This window comes from Antrostomus carolinensis, unplaced genomic scaffold (assembly GCF_000700745.2).
Source record: "Antrostomus carolinensis isolate BGI_N321 unplaced genomic scaffold, ASM70074v2 scaffold43484, whole genome shotgun sequence".
NCBI lineage: Eukaryota > Metazoa > Chordata > Aves > Caprimulgiformes > Caprimulgidae > Antrostomus > Antrostomus carolinensis.
Window position 1 is genome coordinate 1 of NW_010309512.1, and position 18,630 is coordinate 18,630.

An 18,630-nucleotide genomic window follows, 5' to 3' on the forward strand; every position below is an offset into this window, starting at 1 on the left:
GACCTTGGCACCAGGGGCAGGAGCGCTCCCAACCTCTCCATGGGACATCCTCGTCACCGAGTGTTCCCCACGCCCAGATGACGTGGGTGATGCGGGGACCAAGGTCATGTCCTTTGGGAGCTCATAGGAAGGAGAGAGGCCACAGGTTAGCACGGGTGGATCACCCCCCTGCCAGCATCCCATGGGAGAAGGAAATGGGGTCCTGGGACAGCCCCACACGCCCCAGTATATCTACACTGGGAGCGCTGGTACCATCACATGGGTCAGCATGAAACAACTCTGATCCCTCACACCCAGGAAGGCTGAGCTGCAGCAGGGAGGCACTGGGCTCTGATGCCTCTGTCTTTGTCTCTCCTGAAGATCTCTGAGCAGCTCAAGTCAATTTTCTAGGTAGCCAGATCTATCGAAGCCACACTGCCAAGACACCAGCCCGGCAAGGACTGCAGCGTGACCAGGAGCTCTGGGCACTGCATGCTGCTCTTCCTCCCTGTGCAAACAGCACAGTCAATCCCACCCCACCCCAGCGTCAGGGCTGTACGGGGCAGTAGATTTCCCTTCCACAAGCAGGGCTCAGCCCCATGGGGTGGGGATGCCATCCTTCAGCACTGCTAAAAACCATGGCCCTGTACAGGACACCTTGCTTCCATACTCAGACTGCCCACCCGATTTGATCTGATCAGAGATGTAGGAACAGCTGAGAGAGAGGTCATTCCCCCCTAGATGTTGTCATCTCATGGCATTGGTGTTTCTCCTCCCCTCCAAGCAAGGAGGGTTCTGGAGAATGCCTAGGTCGCAGCTCTTGGGCACAACTCCCGGCTCAGTCTGTGCAGGATCAGGCTGGAGGGATGGGCCCAGTGTGTAACACTGATGGGGCTGCACAGGGTGTTGCTGCTCATTATTTACACACATCCACCAGCTCCCACACAGGTCACAGCTACTGGATGGAGCACACCAGTAAAACACGCAGCAAACGCTCCCCAAACCCCTTCACTGATAGCATTTACAGGGTCCCCCAGCAATTTCATCTTTCCCCTCCCACAGTACACCTTCACCTTGAGCAACACTGCTACAAAATAATGGATTGGAGTACTTCAGCCAGCTTGATGCATCCTCTGAGGGCCAGGGTTTCCATGATCAGCTCACCCAGGGCTGAATCAGGTGTAGCATCCCCCAGCATCAGCAGCTGAAGAGAATTAAACCAGAGGAGGAGCAGGACTGGGCTTTCTCTTTCTAGCTGCAGGGTCTGCAGGCAGCCTGATGTTACAAAAACTGGGTGGTCTGGGAAAAACAGCATTAAACAGGAGCTGCCTACCAAATTAAGAAGCCTACAGTGTTGGAAGAGTGCATCTTCCCCAACCCCAGTCTACCTACTGGGCTTACCCAGCCCTCACACTTTGTGCTGAGGAGCTTGAGTGGAACAGCAGGTCCCTGCCATTCACTGCTGAGAGGAGGTCAGCAGTGCTCAGCTTCAAGGGTAGGTAACCACTGTCACAGCAACAGACATGGTCCTAGACAGCAGGGAGCCAGATCCAACATCACCTTAACTCTGCCCAGCAAAGCAGATGCAGAAGCACTCAGCAGCAGAGAGGGCTAGACCCAGAAGCAGGCACACAGAAGAAGAGAAGAGAGATGATGATGACCTGCGCTCCCTACATGCTCTCCAGCCACCTCTCTTGGGAAAGGAGGCACCGGGCATCATGACACTAGCTAACCTCATCATGGTGCCTTTAATACTTGAAGCCAACTTGATCCAGCAGACAAAGTACTACTCACCACCAGAAGACATCCCACTACACCACCCTCCCCTTCTTGCCATGCTCACAGCCCTTCACAGACATCAGCTGGGCTGGCCAGCCCTGGGTAGAGAGGCAAGCCAGAAATCAGCCCACAGCCACAACGCTCTCCAAAATCCCTGGGGTGATAAAACCCTCTCCCTTTTCCACTGAAATCCCCCAAACCAAGCGTGACTCTGGTAGAGCTAATTGCAGAGAGGGCACAAAGACAGAGACAAGAGAGGTAAGAGGTGGCAGCTACTGGCCTTGCGTAGGCATAAGTTGGTCCCTGTCCACTACTGCTGACCAGCACCTGGGGATTTATCAGGGCTTCTCTGTCTTGTATCATGCTTTCCACCATGATCTACCACACCATGAAATAAAAGCCATCATCCCCTGAAAGAGGATACACACACTGCTTCCCACTGCCACCGTCAGCTCTGGGGAGCCTCATGTGCCTCCTAATCAGTGCAATTCCTCCTCCTCTTCTTCCTCCTCCTCATGCCCTCTAGTGCTCCAGGACCCACTATGGCCTCCCCAAGTTCCCACCTGGCCTTTGATAGCACAGCAGAGAGCTGGGATGGACAGACAGGGGAGGAGCAGAGAAACCAGGCAGAAAAGAGAGCATCTCAAAATCACATAATCACAGAATGGTGGGGGTTGGAAGGGACCTCAGGAGATCATCCAGTCCAACCCCCCTGACAAAGCAGGTTCCCTACAGCAGGTTGCACAGGAAAGTGTCCAGGTGGGTTTTGAACATCTCCAGAGATGGAGACTCCACACCCTCCCTGGGCAGCCTGTCCCAGGGCTCTGTCACTCTCACAGTAAAGAAGTTTTTCCTTAAGTTTGTCCGGAACTTCCAGTGTTCCAGTTTTTGCCCAGGGGAGCTCGGGTGCAATGAAGGCAGCCCAGGGCTCTGCTCAGACAAGAGGTCCTCCAGGAAAGGCCCGTGGTGGTGGCACTCAGTCCAGAGTCACACCGTCAGTGTCTGAATGTCATCTCAGGTCTATAGGACATGCCCTTGAATTGCTAAATTCAGCAGGGACCCCAGAGCTGAACCAAACACAAACCAGATCAAACCCTTGTAGTTTGCGATTATTATTATTTCTTTAACTCCCAATCCAGAACTGCTGCTGTCGAACTTCAGTAGAAACTGAAGCAGCCACCAAGAACCCGAACGAAGACAGGGCAGGAAAACACACTATCTTGATTTCTGGGTGAGAAACAAATCCAGCTTAGCACAAGTAATGCAGTTTAAGGATTTTTTCCTCTTTGAAGGTCCTCATCATAAGTGGTTAAACCCACTATTTTTGAAGTCCCCTCCATGGACCACCACAGAGCGAGCAGCTCTGAGTTAATAAATGCTTTGAAACGTTTGGCCTGTGCACTAAAACAAAGCTTGTCCATGGTGGGGGGAACCTGCTGCTGACTCAGAAAGCTCATGAGATGTGATGCATGGTGGGAAAGAGAACACAACACTTTGTCGTGCACCACTCATGCCCAGAGCCTGGTTTATTTATTGTTCCCAGAGCAAAGGAAAAAGTGTCAGAGCTTAGTCTGAGGCCATGAGAGTTTTAATGGGGAAAGCAATGACTGGATCTTCAGATAAAGTGGTGGCAAGACCCCGCAACTTGTATCTGGCAAGAGCAAAATTTAGAGGAGGTAGGAGGATCGAGGTTTCAGTAGGAAGGGTTGGGAGCTGGACCCTGTTACGCTCCTTGTTATGCCTGAAAAGTGGCTGGTGCCTGGATTTTGAAGGCACCATCATGACATATGTCTGCAAGGAAAAACACCTGCGTTGGAAGGGACTTAAACTTTGGTATTTCTTGACTTTTTAGTTCTTCAGTGTCATTTTTTAATTCTTTGTGCTGCTGTAACTCCACACAAGCTGGGGCTGAATGTATTTGCAAGGAAATGGCTTTAAGCTGAAAGAGGGTAAGTTTAGATTAGATATTAGGAAGAAGTTCTTCACTGTGAGGGTGGTGAGACACTGGAACAGGTTGCCCAAGGAAGCTGTGGCTGCTCCTCCCTGGAAGTGTTTAAGGCCAGGCTGGATGAGGCTTTGAGCAACCTGGTCTAGTGGAAGGTGTCCCTGCTGATGGCAGGGGGGTTGGAACTGGATGGGCTTTAAAGTCCCTTCCAACCCAAACCATTCTATGATAGAAGTGATCTTTGGCTTATCCATCTTGGATCCATGATTGTGATTTCTTCCATTTTATGAAAATCAGGTTTTTGCAGGGCTGCAGATTGTGTAAACTCCACCCATGCCAAGCTGATGTTCTTCTGCAGCAATTCATCCTGAAGAAAGTCTACACCATTGAGTTATTCCTGTTATGGGGTTTGCTCCTTGGGGCGTCTGTAGAGACTGGCCCCTGTGATTTGTAAGGCCAGGGGAAGCACTGCTCTTGGGCAGCATTATGACACCATTGTAGTAGAGGCCCACAACATAAACGAGGAATCTGAAGGTTAGGACCAAATCCAGGAGATTACATCAAACTTCATGTCCTCAATGATTTCATAGAGCTCAGTTGCTCAATGACTTCTAAGTCTTGAGGAGCAGCTGAGGGAACTGGGGTTGTTGAGCCTGGAGAAAAGGAGGCTGAGGGGAGACCTTATCCTTGACAGGACAAGAGGAAATGGCCTCAAGTTACTCCAGGGGAGGTTTATATTGGATATTGGGAAAAATTTCTTCACTGAAAGAGTTGGCAAGCTTTGGAACAGGCTGCCCAGAGAAGTGGTGGAGTCACCATCCCTGGAGGTATTCAAAAGGTGAGTAGATGTGGTGCTTAGGGACACGGGTAGTGGTGGACTTGTCAGTGTGAGGTTTACAGTTGGACTCAATGATATTAAAGGTCTTTTCCAACCAAAATGATTCCATGATTGTATGTGTTGAGCTGTTCTGCCAATGTGGAATATTAGGGGCTCTGAATCCCTCATCATGGACTCAAATTAAACCACCAAGAAGCATCATGCCATCTCCATTAAACCCCTATCAGAGAGGGTTGAGCATGGCCCAAAGCACTTTTGGATGTCTTGGCCAAATTAAACTCCAACCTTGCATCTCCATGTAAACACTCACAGCTGCAGCAACCGTGTGTTGAGGACAGTCTGTGAGCTCCTGAAAGCAGCAGCACTATTACTGTGGAAGTATCCTGTCCTCTCCAGCCCAATGTGCTGCAGCAGCTCACCCCAAAGCCAAAGCACACCCTGAGTTACCACTGAGGGCTCCAAAATAGCCCTCAGACACCACCTTAGCAAGAGGCCTCCTGCAGGCATGAGGACCCTCAGGTTCTCCTCTATATATTTCAACAAAATGCATTAATACCACATGGTGGCATCAGCTCCTGCAGCCCTTCTCTTGCTAAGCCTGCTAATGCCAACCCACCTCCTTGATTTAAACCATCAAACCTGACTGAGAACAGGGAGGCCAAGAGAAACTCAGGGCTTTATAATCAGAAAATAAATCCAATGCAGGTAGATGAGGACCAGCTCTTAGAAGTCCAGGCTGGAGGTAACCTCTTGCTTTGTCTAACTGGGTGCATGGTGTGAGTACCATCCCAGCACAGATGCAGGCGGTGTCTCAAACTCTAGCAAAAGTTTTACAATGAGTAGGTTGAATAGTTTCTGCCTTTAAACACTTCCCTTTTAATGGAAAATTACCTTTTCCATTAAAAACAAGCCCCTTGGCCAATGTTTCTCATCCCTTTTGAAATTCTCCCTGTTTTTTTCAGTGTCACCTGAAAAAGAAAATAAAATAGCTTTCATAATTTTTAGTTTTTGTTTCTTTTTCCTGTTCTTTTGATTCTCTCCTCACAACGAAACACTAGAGAATGAATCATGTCACCATGTGGGAGTTTTAACAAAATGTTTCATTTTTATCCATCTTTCTTTCCTGTTGTCACTACTCCTTTCTCTTGAACTTCCCCGAGTCACTGAGCGGCAGGGTTGCAATCTGTCAGGCGGACAGACGAAGCACGGCTGCATCTCACCGCACTGGCTGCTGAGAGGGTCAATAGGGGCAGATCACTTAACACTACACCTGTTTTATGAATAATAATACAGGCGGTTTTGCTGGGTTCCTGGGAGGACATTTTCCCACCAGGATAAGCTCAGCCTATTGAACAAATTCATGTCTTTAACTCATTTGACTCTGGTTAGCTGGGTTGCGATGGGAAGCTCCAGCAGTGCCACGTGAGCAGGGGAAAGACCAGGCAGACTTTTGAGGCAGGTTTTGCTCAAGTGTCTTGGGCTTTCCCTCTCTGCAAGTTTCACTTATGAAGGTATGAGATTATAAAATTAGGGGTGAAGAGTCTGTTTTCAGTGCAAAAATACAGAGGGAAGGGAAAAAAAAATAATTCTGAGAACAGGCTCCATGAAGCTTTAGAAAAATTAAAATTATCCATGAGCACACCAGGTTTAGGCCACCCCAAAATACTCCACCCGGACGAAAATGAAGCACTTTGGTTCTTCCCTCAGCAGCTGGACTAGCTCAGAGAAGAAAAAACACATTAAAAAGTCACTTCTAAAATTACTTCAAAAATTTAAAGAGTCCAAAAGTTTATTTTTGAGATGGTAGAATGAAATGTTCTGGTTCAAAGCAAGTTCCTCCAGGTCTTTCCTTAGCAGGAACAAGAAGCAACAATACCTGTTCTCTCTTGCCCAGATGACTGCCCATCAGCACAAGCAGCGATCACCCAGGTGATGTTCCTGCCCTGATTTGGGCTGCCCAAGAGTCTTCAGAGGGTCCCCTCAGCCCCATCCCAAGCCAGACCTGTGACCACAGCAAAAGAGGACACGGCTCTGCCAGCTCCAATCAGTGCCTCTCTCATATATTATTTTATTTGCTTTGTTGGCTTTTATTGAGAGTGAAAAAATAATTTAAAGCAATTATCTGTACAGGGGGGCAGGGGAATGGTTAATCTGGTTGGAGGATCTGTGACCCTCCACGGCCAGGCCAGGGAGGGTTAGAGGGGGTGATTTACAGCTGTACAAAACCACAACAATCCCACCGAGGAGGAGCGGAGGGTGGAGGACATCTCTCGAGCTCTCACAGGCTCAGAGTAGAGGGGTGGGAGGCTGTGCAGTGATATGAGGGCCAGAGTCTGGCCAGAGTGGAGCCAGATCCTCAAGTGACTTGCAGGGGTGTCTCCAGCATCTCCATGAGGAAGGTGTCAATGGGGGTGTCCCCAATCAGCTTGAAAAAGAAGAGGTGCTCCAGGCACTTTAGCCCGATGGACCGCAGCGCCGGAAGGCGTAGAAGGAGTTTGGCAAACCTGGAAGAGAGCAGAGTCAGAGGCACGCAGGAGGCACTGGCCACCCTCTCCCACATGTTTCCAAGCCTGTGCCAGGGACTCAGGAGAGCAGAGCCTAAATCCTCCCCAAAAATGCCTTGTGAGGTTCTCCATCTTAGATTCCCCTGTGCTTTCAAAATAAACATTTCTCTCCAGCTGTGTGGAGGGAATATGTACCTCTTCAAAACACAATTTAGCACTTCTAAAGCTTAAAAAGAAAAAAAAAAAGAAGATACCTCCAGATTCTCTCTTCAAGACTTGAACTAGCGATCTCCATGGTGTCATCGAAATTCTTGAAACCACCTTCAAAATCCCCCAGAGAGGGTGTGTAACCCCTCAGCAGTGCCTCTGCCAGCCGCTACCTCCTGTTTCGAGGCGCAGCTGCAAGGGGTGCAGCAGGCAGCTGCCTCCCCCTCCCCACGTCCCGCTTGCAGCGCTCTGCGGGCACATCCAGAGCCAAAAATAGCAGAAGATGCTGCGGGCACATCACTTGGCTGGCGGCGATGGGGACGGAGCCAGCTGCCGGCTTTTCGAGAGCTCGGCCAGCAGAGGGTAGGATTGGATAGAAAAGCAAGGAAACTGCATCTCGCCAGCACCCTAAAGGCTCTGGCCCAGGATTAAGGCACTGAGAAGACAGGCCAGCCTTCGAGAGCTGGGCTGCTCAGGCAGTTTTGGCTGGTGTCCTGCCCTTGCTTTGCTCTGGGGACTCCAGCCCAGGGTGGCTCAGACAGACACCCCTGCCTCAGTTTCCCTCTTTGCAGGGTGGGAATTGTGCTGCTCTAAGGTGCCTGTCTCGCTTGGGGACACTCACCGCCCTGGCTGCTCAGGGTACTTCTGCTTCGTGTAGGCTTCCAGCGTAGCATAGACCTTCTCCCTCAGTGATTCCACTTCTGAGGGGCTGGACAAACCCTTGGCATCTGGACAAGGGAGAGAATACAGGTAGGGAAAAAAGTCACTGCAGAGGAGACCTTTCCACTGCCCGCAGAGTGACTGCGTGCATGGGTGGGGAAGGACCTGGGTTTTCTTTTATCATGCACTCAAGGATTAGGACAAATCTGTCTGCAGTTCTGATGCTCACTGCCACAGCCTTCCTGCCTGTGACCAGCCAAGGGTATGGGTGTCACCTGGAACTGCCCCAGGCCTCAGACTTACCTGGGTTGAACAGAACGATGGCTCGCAGGCACCCCAGCTCTGACTTATCCATCTGCATGTCTTTCATTTTGGATACCAGCTCTGTCAAAACCCTGCACGTGGGGGACATGGGTGGGCAGACAATCAAAGACAGGTATGGACAGCAAGGCTAGGGGCTGAAAAGTATCTGGAACAGGCACTAGGAATACCCCCAATTCCTCTCTGCAGGAAGAGGCAGCTTTGAGGGACAGCCACACCACACATTACTCTTCTACACGTGCATCAGCAGCGTTCACGGATCTGAGCATCAAATTTGCTGCCGTTCTTTCTCACTTTGCTCAGCACGTACCCTCTGTGCTCTGTTTGGACTATTTTCACAGAATCACACAGAATCACAGAATGTTGGGGATTGGAAGGAACCTCGAAAGATCATCCAGTCCAATCCCCCTGCTGGAGCAGGAACTTAGATGAGATCACACAGAAAGGCAAAAAGGTAGAGAAGCATTCCTCTCCCTGCACACCCAACCAAGGATCAGCTTCTGCAGCTGCAAAACCCTTTTCAAGGTGCTTTCACCCCATTCTTGGTTTTTAAGCCAGTCAAGTGTCCCCTCCTCATTCTAAGCTAGTTCTGCCCCAAATCACCACAGCTTTGCTCTAGTTGAGGTGAGTTGATCTCGTTCTCACTGTCTCACTTCCACAGGAGAGAGGCAGAGCCAGCCCGGCCACTGCTGATAGGGGATGACAGAAACAGGCCACATACCTGTCAAATATGGAGCCCACACCAGCACTGTGAGCGCTGCTGCGGTGCACGTGCAAGCCCGTGGCCAGAAGGATGCCATCTTGCACCGACACGGAGCGATGGGAGAAAGAGGCAATGAGCAGCTCATTCCAGCCTGCAAGAGGAGGTGTGCAGGACACAAGAGGCAGTTCAGCAAAAAGTCACTTCCACATGGAGCAGGAGAGCTGGTTTCTCCCTGCTGGGTCCAGATTTAGCTCACAAGAGAGATGGGACCCCAGGTACTAACTGCACCCTTGCCAACACTGCAAGGGGTGGCAAACCCTGACCAGCAGCAAGGAGCGTGCAAAAAACCCTCAAAAAACCCCAAAACAAAACTCTTTTATCCTCCTAAAAAAAGTATTCCTTGCATCAGCAACCCCTTTACATCATTTTGCACATTACACACTAACGTACCCTACACGTAGCAAGTTCTGCAGTTACAGCAATTGCATTAACAAGACATTTATTCATTCTCCCCCAGCCCTCCTACATGTCTGCATGAAGAGGGAAACAAACAGCAGATTCCAATGCCCCATCCACAGCCTCTGCCAACTGCTCATCATAGCTCAGGATGGGTTGCTCACCCTATGACAAGACATCCCATTGACCATCCAGCCTGGCTGGCACAGCACACAGCCAAGAGAAGGGATGGGAGCACCAGGAAGAGCCCCAGAGGCTACAGGTGGGTGACATTACCTGCCCGGAGAAGAATAACTTGGTCTTCCAATGTCAGGTCAGAGAAGTGAGGGATTCGCTTGGCCCACTCGACGAGCGTGAAGAGCTGCTTGTCAGCTGCGTGGCATATGTTGGTGACAGGGTCATTTGTCTAATTAAGAGCAATATCAAAAGGAAAAGAGTAGAGGAAAAGAGGAGAATTTATCAATGTAAAATCTTTGGAAATCATTATCTGCACCGCGCACAGTATCAGATACTCAGAGCCACAAGTAAAATGATCAAATTGCCAATGATCTCAGCTGTGCACTGTTGGGAAGATATTTATTATTACTATCCCTTCTACAACCAGTCAAATCAGCTGGTTGCTAGACTTTTCTGTTTGCTTGCTGTTCTTTGCAAGGCAAGTCCTGCAACGCAGGCTGCAGCCCTGCTCCCCGGGGTACATCTAAAAGCCATCAAGCAGCTTCTGAACAGGCCTGAACAGCAGTTTTATCCAAACCAGTAAAACCACAGCAGTAAACCTGTGTCCAGCTCCATTCCAGTCTTGGTCACTGGGGCAGACAAGTAGTGCCCAGGGCTGTGCAACTGTGGAAGCCAGAAGAGGGTTCAGACTCTCTGGCATCCAGCTATTGGCCTATCTACTCACTGAATCCAAAGGGAACTGGGAAAAAACGTTAGGAAAGTAACACATGGGCTGTTTTCTAGTTGCCATTCCTAGTAGCTTCAAAAGAAAAATTGTTGGTGATTTTTAGGCAGTGCAAAGCAAAAACCCCTTGCAAAATGCTAGCTGTTCACATGGGGTTTGTCTTTTCAATCGCAGCTCGAAGGCTCTCATCTCAAGCTGCAGGTGATTGCAGTGCCCCTTACCGAGCTCTCCGTGTTCACGTCGCTGTACGCCTCAGTCTTGGGTTCGACTGCCAGCTCCGCTTCCAGGATCCTCTCCACAGGCATGTCCTCGCTGCCACTGCTTGTGGACTCGGCCTCGTTCTCACTCCGCTCCCTGCTCCTCTGTCTCTCCTCCTGCACAGCTGCAGGACAGAAACATGGCTCTTTACACCCACAGCAACACTTACTTGCTCCCTTTCCTCTGGGAACAGGGATAAGGAACCCCCTCGGGAGGGAGAAAACAGAAAATAAACAGATATTTCAGATGTATGTCCATTGAAATGGCTTCCCCCACTGCCCCCCAATAACTTTGGTGTTGCTGTAGACCAGTGGCCTCTAAATTTGACAAAAGGTTGTGTTTTCCAAGGTATGAAGCTCCAGAATAAAGAGAAGCTGATACCTCCAGGTGGCAGCCTGGTCTTGGCTGTCACTAGATGCTGGAGGAGGCAGGAGGGACCCAGCACCCAGACACTGAGGTTTGCTGTGCTCACTGCGTCCCTTCAAACAGCTAGAGCATCCATCAGCAGGGCTGGATGGTCCCTCACCCTTAGCTGGATCCACACACTGCCTGCCTAATTCCTGAGCAAATGCTTGCCCAGCCTGGCCCAGCCCTGGTGTCACCTCTTCCTTCACCACCTCTCTTTCCCAACCCACCCTGTTAAGCAGTTCCCAGCACCTCTGAGTGTCCCGATGCCTTCACTCTCTTCTCCCATCTCTCTACATTTTTCCATAGTATCTGCTGGCTGGAGAAACAGAGTCACTGAAATTCTCTCCAGATTTCAGCTATTAACTCCCACTGCTGGATGTGTGGAGGACAGGTCAGTGTAGGACATGTGTACGTGATATGCTAAGCTTTGTGCTCAATAGAAGTCCTGGGTGCACAGTTTTGTTTGAAAATCCCAAAGGAAAATAAGGAAATCCTGCTAAAGAAAAAAAGAAAAGGTGAGTGACCAGCAGGTGTCACCAGTTTAGCTCACTGCTGGGGAGAAATGTCCCAAGACACCAGCTCTGCTGCAGTCCTGCTAGCATCGCTCCTCTGTAGGAGCATGGGCAGGGGCCCAAAGTGTCTCACAGCCCCTAAGGGACAGGTAGGCAGCTGGCCTGGTCTCCAAGAACAGCTCCTATACTGAGCTGTAGGCATTTACACACCTGAAATGAAAGGTTCAGTGGGGGAGAAGCTGGTCCCTGCCACACAGACACTGGTGCTTCATTATTCAACAGCTTAATGGCTTCTCCACCCTTTAGACAACCATCAGACAGTCAGTGTCCAGAGAAGTGGGAAAACTACCAAGGCCAAGGGATAAATAGTCCTTTAAGAGGGGAGGGGACCTGCATTAGCACCAGGGGACACCAAGGAAGGGACCAGCTCAGCAAGCCCGCAGCTCACAACAAGCCTGTGGGAGAATTTGATCCCCGTTTTCTCAATTAGGTAAATGCTGTTGGAAGAAGGATGTGAGAAGCTTTTGGGTCAGAGACTTGGATCAGGAGATCCCATTTGCCTGTTGAGTTCTGCTGTTTGCAGTGGTGTCAGGAAATAAGCCCTTGCATCAGCCTTGCCGTACCCTGGCTTATGTTAGGGTGCCTTCAAGGGAAGGGCCAAACCACAGGAGGTTCCTCAGCACTGAGACTCAGGACCACTTTGCAATGCTCCACACTTGCCTGCATTTCTCTCAGCTGGGAGGATGTGCTTTCCAGCACTGCCCAGCTGCTGGGGAACTGGCAGTACCCAAGGAGATGGCTCAGTGGGGCATCCAGTCTGGTGCTGGCAAGGGAGGGCAACACGGGACGCACATATGTACCAGCCAGCTGGGGAAAGCATTTGTCCTCTTCAGGGTAATAGACAGAAAGAAGCCAGGGAAGTGTTTCTACAGTCATCAAAATCTTAGTGGAAGAAAGAGCATGCCAAGGAAATACCAGTCCCATCACTCAGCCCCCAAACTTGTCCAGGATTCCTTGTTCAAGCTGCAATCTGTCCCTAGTTTCTGGAGCTCCTAGAAAGCCTCCATGATTACTGCAGCCAAACAACTGCAGAACCCACTAGGATCCTGGGGTTTAAATTTTCACGCTCTGCAAAAGGAAGTTGCCTTGACACCCTGGTCCCCTGAACCACTTTGCACCCAGCTGGAAGGGAAAGCTGTGCCTGGGATTAGGTTTCTGATTTAAGCTTGGCGTTTCACAGTCCCCCGCTGCCCTAAGTAGCTGAGGAAGCACAGCACTGATGATGCTACAGGGAATGGGATGAGGCTCAGCCTGTTCCCAGCATTACAGCTTCTTCCCCAGGCTCTGCCCAGCACCATCTGACCTCCTGCACAGGGAGCAACTTGTGTGTCTCACAGGGGGACAGTGTAGGCTCCAAAAGGGACAACTACGCTGGCCTGCTGGCTTTCATCTCTGGAGGCAGCACAGTTATTTTATCTTGGAAAAAAGCAGCTTAAAAGCTGCACAAGTTGTCACTACCTGACCTTGCATCTGTCAGTATAATGTGGGAGTCGATACAGCTCAGTGGTCCTCACTCCATCAAGGGAGCAGCTAGCTGCAGGGAGCACAGGTAGACAGATAAACACCCACGCTGCTGGGCTGGCTTTTCCCTGCAGCAGAGATTCACTTGGTTGGTGGCTTTTACAAAAACCTTTGCATTCTCCAGAGCTGTGTTGGAGAGAGGCAAAGCTGCAGGATCCACCACAGACGTGTCACCCTCAGCAGCTCTTGGAGGCTTCTTTCAAGTCAGTGCAAAATCCTCCCTTAAGTCCAATTGCCTCAGGTTGGATCCTTGCTCCAGATCAACACCTTAGTTGGCTTGGACCAGAAACACAGTCCTTTGGGGATTGCAGTGAGTGTATGTGGAATATGGGAGAGGCTGCATGAACTGCTTCCATACAGCTCTCTCCTGCAGCACAAAATCACCACAGATGTGAGCTGTACTACAGCTCATCTCCAAAGGTGAGGTTAAGAGTGAAAATGACAGAGAACTATAAAATAAAAGACAAATAAATCATCCATCCTTATCTTTCAGTGCAAGAATTAGGTGATAATTGAAGCTGAAAATGTAAAAGGGGGTTGATGTTCACACAGGAGACAAGCAGGTTGCAGGACTGCTCCCTGTCAGGTGCTGTCCACAGTAAAAGTTTACAGAGGTCCAAGGGGTCCAGGCCATTTAGGGCCACTAACTAAAGGCAAGCTTGGGTCAAAATTGGTTAATAACCACCAGTATGTGTGTTTAGATGGGATGGGAAGAAAACTACAGTGCAATAGTTTCCTTTACAAATGACCTAATTTCCTTTACAAAATGAGGTAAAAAATGCCCTGAAGCTGTCATTGTGGGTTTTTGGAATGCTCCAGCCTTAGAGGGCCACCAAGAGCCAGATTTACTCTAGTGAATGCAAGGAAAATTTATATAAGCCCATTCCTTCCACCAGCCAGCACGTACCTTCCCTCTTCATCCCCATTGCGAGGCACTTCTGATAGCGGCAGTACTGGCAGCGGTTGCGTTGGCGCTTGTCTATGAGGCAGTCCTTGTTGTCACGGCAAGTGTAGATCAGGTCCTTCCTGATTGTCCTCTTAAAGAAGCCTTTGCAGCCCTCACAGCTGTACACCCCGTAGTGCTTCCCTGGGGAGGCAAGGGGAGGCCATCAGTGGGCAGGAAGGCAGCTATCATTCCCCCCAGCATGGAACAGCTCAAACCAACCCCAAAGGTGGAAAGACTGATTGCAGGGTATCACCTCAGCAGGCCTGACTTGGCTTTAGTGGCTCTTAGCAGGAATAGTGACCAGCAGCAGTCAAACTATAGGACCACCACTTTCCTGTGATAAGGAGGGACTGCATCCCAGGGGAAGGATGTGGAGCCACATCTTGGCTGCAGGGCAAGTGCAGAATAGTCATAGGTAGCAGATGGGGTACACGGATATGGAGGGGGGGCTGCAAGGCATGGCCAGGCTGCAGGGCTCCGAGATGGGTGAGATAACACAAAGCCCAGCTAACACAAAGCCCAAGTAAGTAAGAACACAGTTATTTTGATATATTTACCTTTGATAAACAGGGACAAAAAGTAAAATGAGATTATATACATGGCTTTTAGGTTTGCTGTCTTTTGGGCACAGTACAGCTCATCTGCAAAACAGACAGCCTGCCCTTGGGTAAGCCAGACCCAGCTATGAATCCTGCAAGGCCAGTACAGCCCCAGCAAGCCTCCACAGCGTTCGCTCCTGCATGAGCCTCACTTCAGAGCATCAGGGGAGTTTTCACTGCACAAAGTCCTCCCCAAGAAAGAAGACCTCCTACCTGAGGACCTGTCCCCACAGATGGCACAGATGTGTTTGGCTAAGGATCCGGGGCTTGTAGATGGATAATTCATGTTCCCAATCCCCGGGAGACCTGGCAAGGGCTTGACATCCTCTGAGCTGTTGACATTGTTCAGGATGTTGAGCTGTAGAAGCCACAAGACAGGTTAGAGGGTCGAGAATCACACTTCAATGAAACCAACCCCAAATTGAGCTGACCCTTCCCTTGCTGCCCCTGCTGAGCTCGTCCCACAAGCTTATCCCCAGCAACACCACGGGGCTGCCATGGGCAGACAGACATCCTCTGGTGAATCCAGCTGGAGGGGTTTAAGCAGATGCCTGGCAGCAGATACTGCCTCTCACTGTGCCCTGATGCTGTAACCAAAGCCAGGACTAAGCAGAGCTGGAAAAGGGCAGGCAGCAACCCTCAGCTGCTCAGTTAGAGCCTCCAAGTGACAGTGCTGGTGGGATCCCGCCTGCTTCATTACAGGATGCTGATCGCTGGCTGCTTGTGGCCTCAAGCACTAACAGCTTAGAGAGGAAGCAGCCAGGTGATTTGTTGCAATAAAACCTACACTGCTGCATGGCTGGGGAAGATGTAATAATGTTTTTAAAAAAAAGTGGGAAGTAGGTTACCTTTCCTGCCTCATGATATGCAAATCTGCATAAATGCATGAAAACACGGCCATCTTGGTCACTCCCTGGGACTCAGGCTCCCCAACACTGTCACAGGCTGGAGAATGGAGCAGGATTGGGGTTGCCAGATTTAACAAAAAAACAAAACAAAACAAAAGGGCGGAAGGGCGGGGGGGGGAGGAGCAGGGTGAGCATCTAAAACAAGCTGCAGTGAGATGCAGGGAAATGGCCCAGAGCCCCCAGCTGAGATCCCCAGGAGCTGCTCAGGGCTGCTGCACGCTAAAGGTTACAAACCGACATCTATTAGAGACCAAAGCCTGACGTTGCCCAGGGCTTTGTTTTATTGCTATTTGCTTTTGAGTTGTCAGCAGGACAGTGAGGATTCAAGGCCATTGAGCACGTCTTGTCAAAAGCTGTCTGGGCAGAGCAACGTCTCTCCAAAACCACCATCAAATCATCTTTCCCATTGCCGTGATTTGAGGGTTGGGGATGGTTCCTTTATCACTGAGCTTGTTTTTAACATCTGCCCCAATTCATCAGCTAAATTTCATTTTCTCAGCAAGAGGGCAGAAGTAGGGACAGAAAATAAGGCTTTGGATGAAAATCCAGCTACAGCCATCATTACAGTCTCCATAATATCTAAACCACTAGATTTCATGCATGTTGTTGTTTCATGCACATTGTTGCAAGTTCTCCATTTGCTCCCAGAAACTGTTAATTTCCCATGAAAAAGTATCATAATTTCCACAGGGAATTTCAGAGAAGAACAAGAAGGGTTCATCCCATTGGGATTTTTGTACCTATCATTAGAAAAGCAAAAAGATGGAAGCCTGTTTCCATCTTCTCTGACCCCTTCATTTTCAAAGCTTTAATGGTTTGGTGACATTGAAAATGCAAATAACCCAGCAAAAATTACCACATTAGGAGCCATCTTTTTTGCTGCACTGGAAAATAAAAGTGTACAGGAAAAAGTTACCCAGAGGTTCACTCTCCGCAGCAGAGACCCAGCCCAGGCACTGGGCAGCTGTAAATCTTAATGCTTCAAAATCTGAACTTGGTCCAAGGAAAAGATAAATCAATCCCTCCCTCCCTCCCCACAATTGTCCAGCCACCTTTTTTACACTGAAAACTACTTCCTTTACCCTGGAAATTTCTGCTGAGCCAGGAGGAACTTTTTATGATTTAAAACGTTACTCAGAGCTCAGGTACCATCTTTTCTTTCTCTCTGGCTGCACTTTGAGACAAAAACAGGGAGAGAGGGTGTACGTGGCAGGAGAAACAGGGCAGTTTTAGCCATCAGTGTCTTCAGAGCTTGACTCCTGCAGCTTAAGTGCAATCATGTATGATATCTGGGACAACTGCTTGAACCCAAATCCATTAGCGGTCTCCCTGCCGAATCCCCAAGGCCCAGCTGTCTCCTTGCATTAGAGGCAACAAAAATGAAACCTGTTCCTCAGAGCTGGGAACTTGGCATGGAGCCTGGACGGGGGAAACCACTTCCCAGAGCATCCTCAGCCCCAAAGGAAAGGCTTCCACACAGCCAACGCTGCCACCAGCTCCACCACCGCAAAGGACCTGACCTGGATGCCACGGGCACAAATATTGTCAGGTTGATGGGGAACAATCAGGTGGTGCAATGGGCTGAAGGATGCCCAGCATGCCCACTGCAGACAGCCCACACCCACACAGGAGTTGAAGTTGCTGGTGAAAGGTAAGCCAAACCTGCCAGGTTACCCTTATTGTCCCTCAGAGCTCTTTAGGGGCCTCCCTACCACATCCTCTCCCAGCCTCGGTGGCAGACAGACTGTGGAGACTGGGCAGCAGGGCCTGGGGCAGAGAGAGCTCAAGGACCATGTCCTTGCTGCTTCTTAGTGGGCATGGTGGTGATGAGTTGACAGTTGCACTAGATGATCTTAGAGGTCTTTTCCAAGCTTAATGATTCTGTGATTCTTCAGCGGGAGCCACAAGGCTCTCGAGCACTCCCTACATTCAGGTCTCACCAATAAAATGCAAAGTCTTGTTAATAAAAGGCAGAATTTCCACTCAGATCTGCACTCCCAGAGCTTTTCAGCACACAATCAAAATCCCACACTGCCACCTTGGTGCCAGCCATGCCAGAGGTGGTGCCAGGCTCTTGGGGCAGCGTGTCCCTGTCCCTGCCCCACAGAAGGCTCCCAGCCCACCCATGGATCTGGGGAAGCACCAACCCCAACCCTTGGGTCTCCTCCCTGTCTGGAGGGGAAACCTCAGCACCTGAGTGAGCTCAGGCAGCAAGGACAGGAGCACTTCATCATCCTTCAGGCAAAGTTTATATGCAACATAGATTATCTGGCTGGCATTTAGCAATAACATTTGTATCTCTCTAGAAAGTCTGTCTCCTTTCCAAATAAAGCAACAAAGCAGATATCCTTCTGCAGGAGGAAGGGAAATGCTTCACACACTGCAGCCCTTGGCTATCCCAATTATTTCCACATACAGTAATTATACTCACTGCAATAGATGCAGTGGAGGGGAACTGGATTGCACCCATGGTGAGAACAGAGCTGGGAATTAGCTCTCTCCTCTTACTGTGCAGGGACTTTGAAACATATACAGGTGTCTTCTCTGTGTCTGTGCCATGGGGATTTATGCAGAAAAAGATTCACATACCGGAAATTGTTTTTTACAGCTGACTTCCCTAAGTAGCCAAAACACACCAGATTCTACCAGCCAACCCACTCCCTCAAGTTTTTGGACTGTATCCCAAGTCTCTGAGCACCACAAATCACAGCAAAGTAAGTGTGCACGTTAACCTACCTGTGGAGCAGTGTGCGTCACAAAATTCATGCCCGGGGCTGAGGAGAGAGCGACGGGGTGCGAGCCGATGGAGGACGCAATGACTCTGTAGGGCGAGCCCAGCGCGTTCACTGGAGACCCGATGGCGTTCATGGGGGACGGCAGCGCCCGGGAGGCGTTTGCAGGGGCCTCGAGGTAGTTGTGGTGCCCGTCCACTGAATTTCCTGTGGAAAGGCTTGACGATGGGCTCACAGATGTGGAGCTGGCATGAACAGGAGAATCTACAGAGAGAAGGAGAAATATTAAATACACTCTGAGCAAGACTGGCTGTACAGTGATCAGCTGCCCAGCCTTGGTTGTGTCAGCTTAGATGCTGGCCAAGGCTCAAAGCCAACCAGCAAACACGCCTT

The 18,630-nt window shown here is 50.0% G+C and overlaps 1 protein-coding gene across 1 annotated transcript in view; it reads right to left on the bottom strand.

Moving 5' to 3' along the window:
- Positions 1 to 6,618: 6,618 nt before the first annotated feature.
- Positions 6,619 to 18,630, bottom strand: part of RXRG (retinoid X receptor gamma) — a 21,865-nt gene continuing 9,853 nt past the window's right edge. Inside the window, exons 2-10 of the mRNA XM_010166143.1 lie at positions 18,242 to 18,501; positions 14,811 to 14,955; positions 13,960 to 14,139; positions 10,515 to 10,675; positions 9,669 to 9,798; positions 8,955 to 9,087; positions 8,216 to 8,307; positions 7,875 to 7,980; positions 6,619 to 7,045 (exon numbers count right to left, since the gene is read on the bottom strand). Of these exons, the coding sequence (XP_010164445.1) occupies positions 6,898 to 7,045; positions 7,875 to 7,980; positions 8,216 to 8,307; positions 8,955 to 9,087; positions 9,669 to 9,798; positions 10,515 to 10,675; positions 13,960 to 14,139; positions 14,811 to 14,955; positions 18,242 to 18,501 (1,355 nt within the window). The 3' untranslated portion in view covers positions 6,619 to 6,897. The remainder of the gene's footprint in view (positions 7,046 to 7,874; positions 7,981 to 8,215; positions 8,308 to 8,954; positions 9,088 to 9,668; positions 9,799 to 10,514; positions 10,676 to 13,959; positions 14,140 to 14,810; positions 14,956 to 18,241; positions 18,502 to 18,630) is intronic.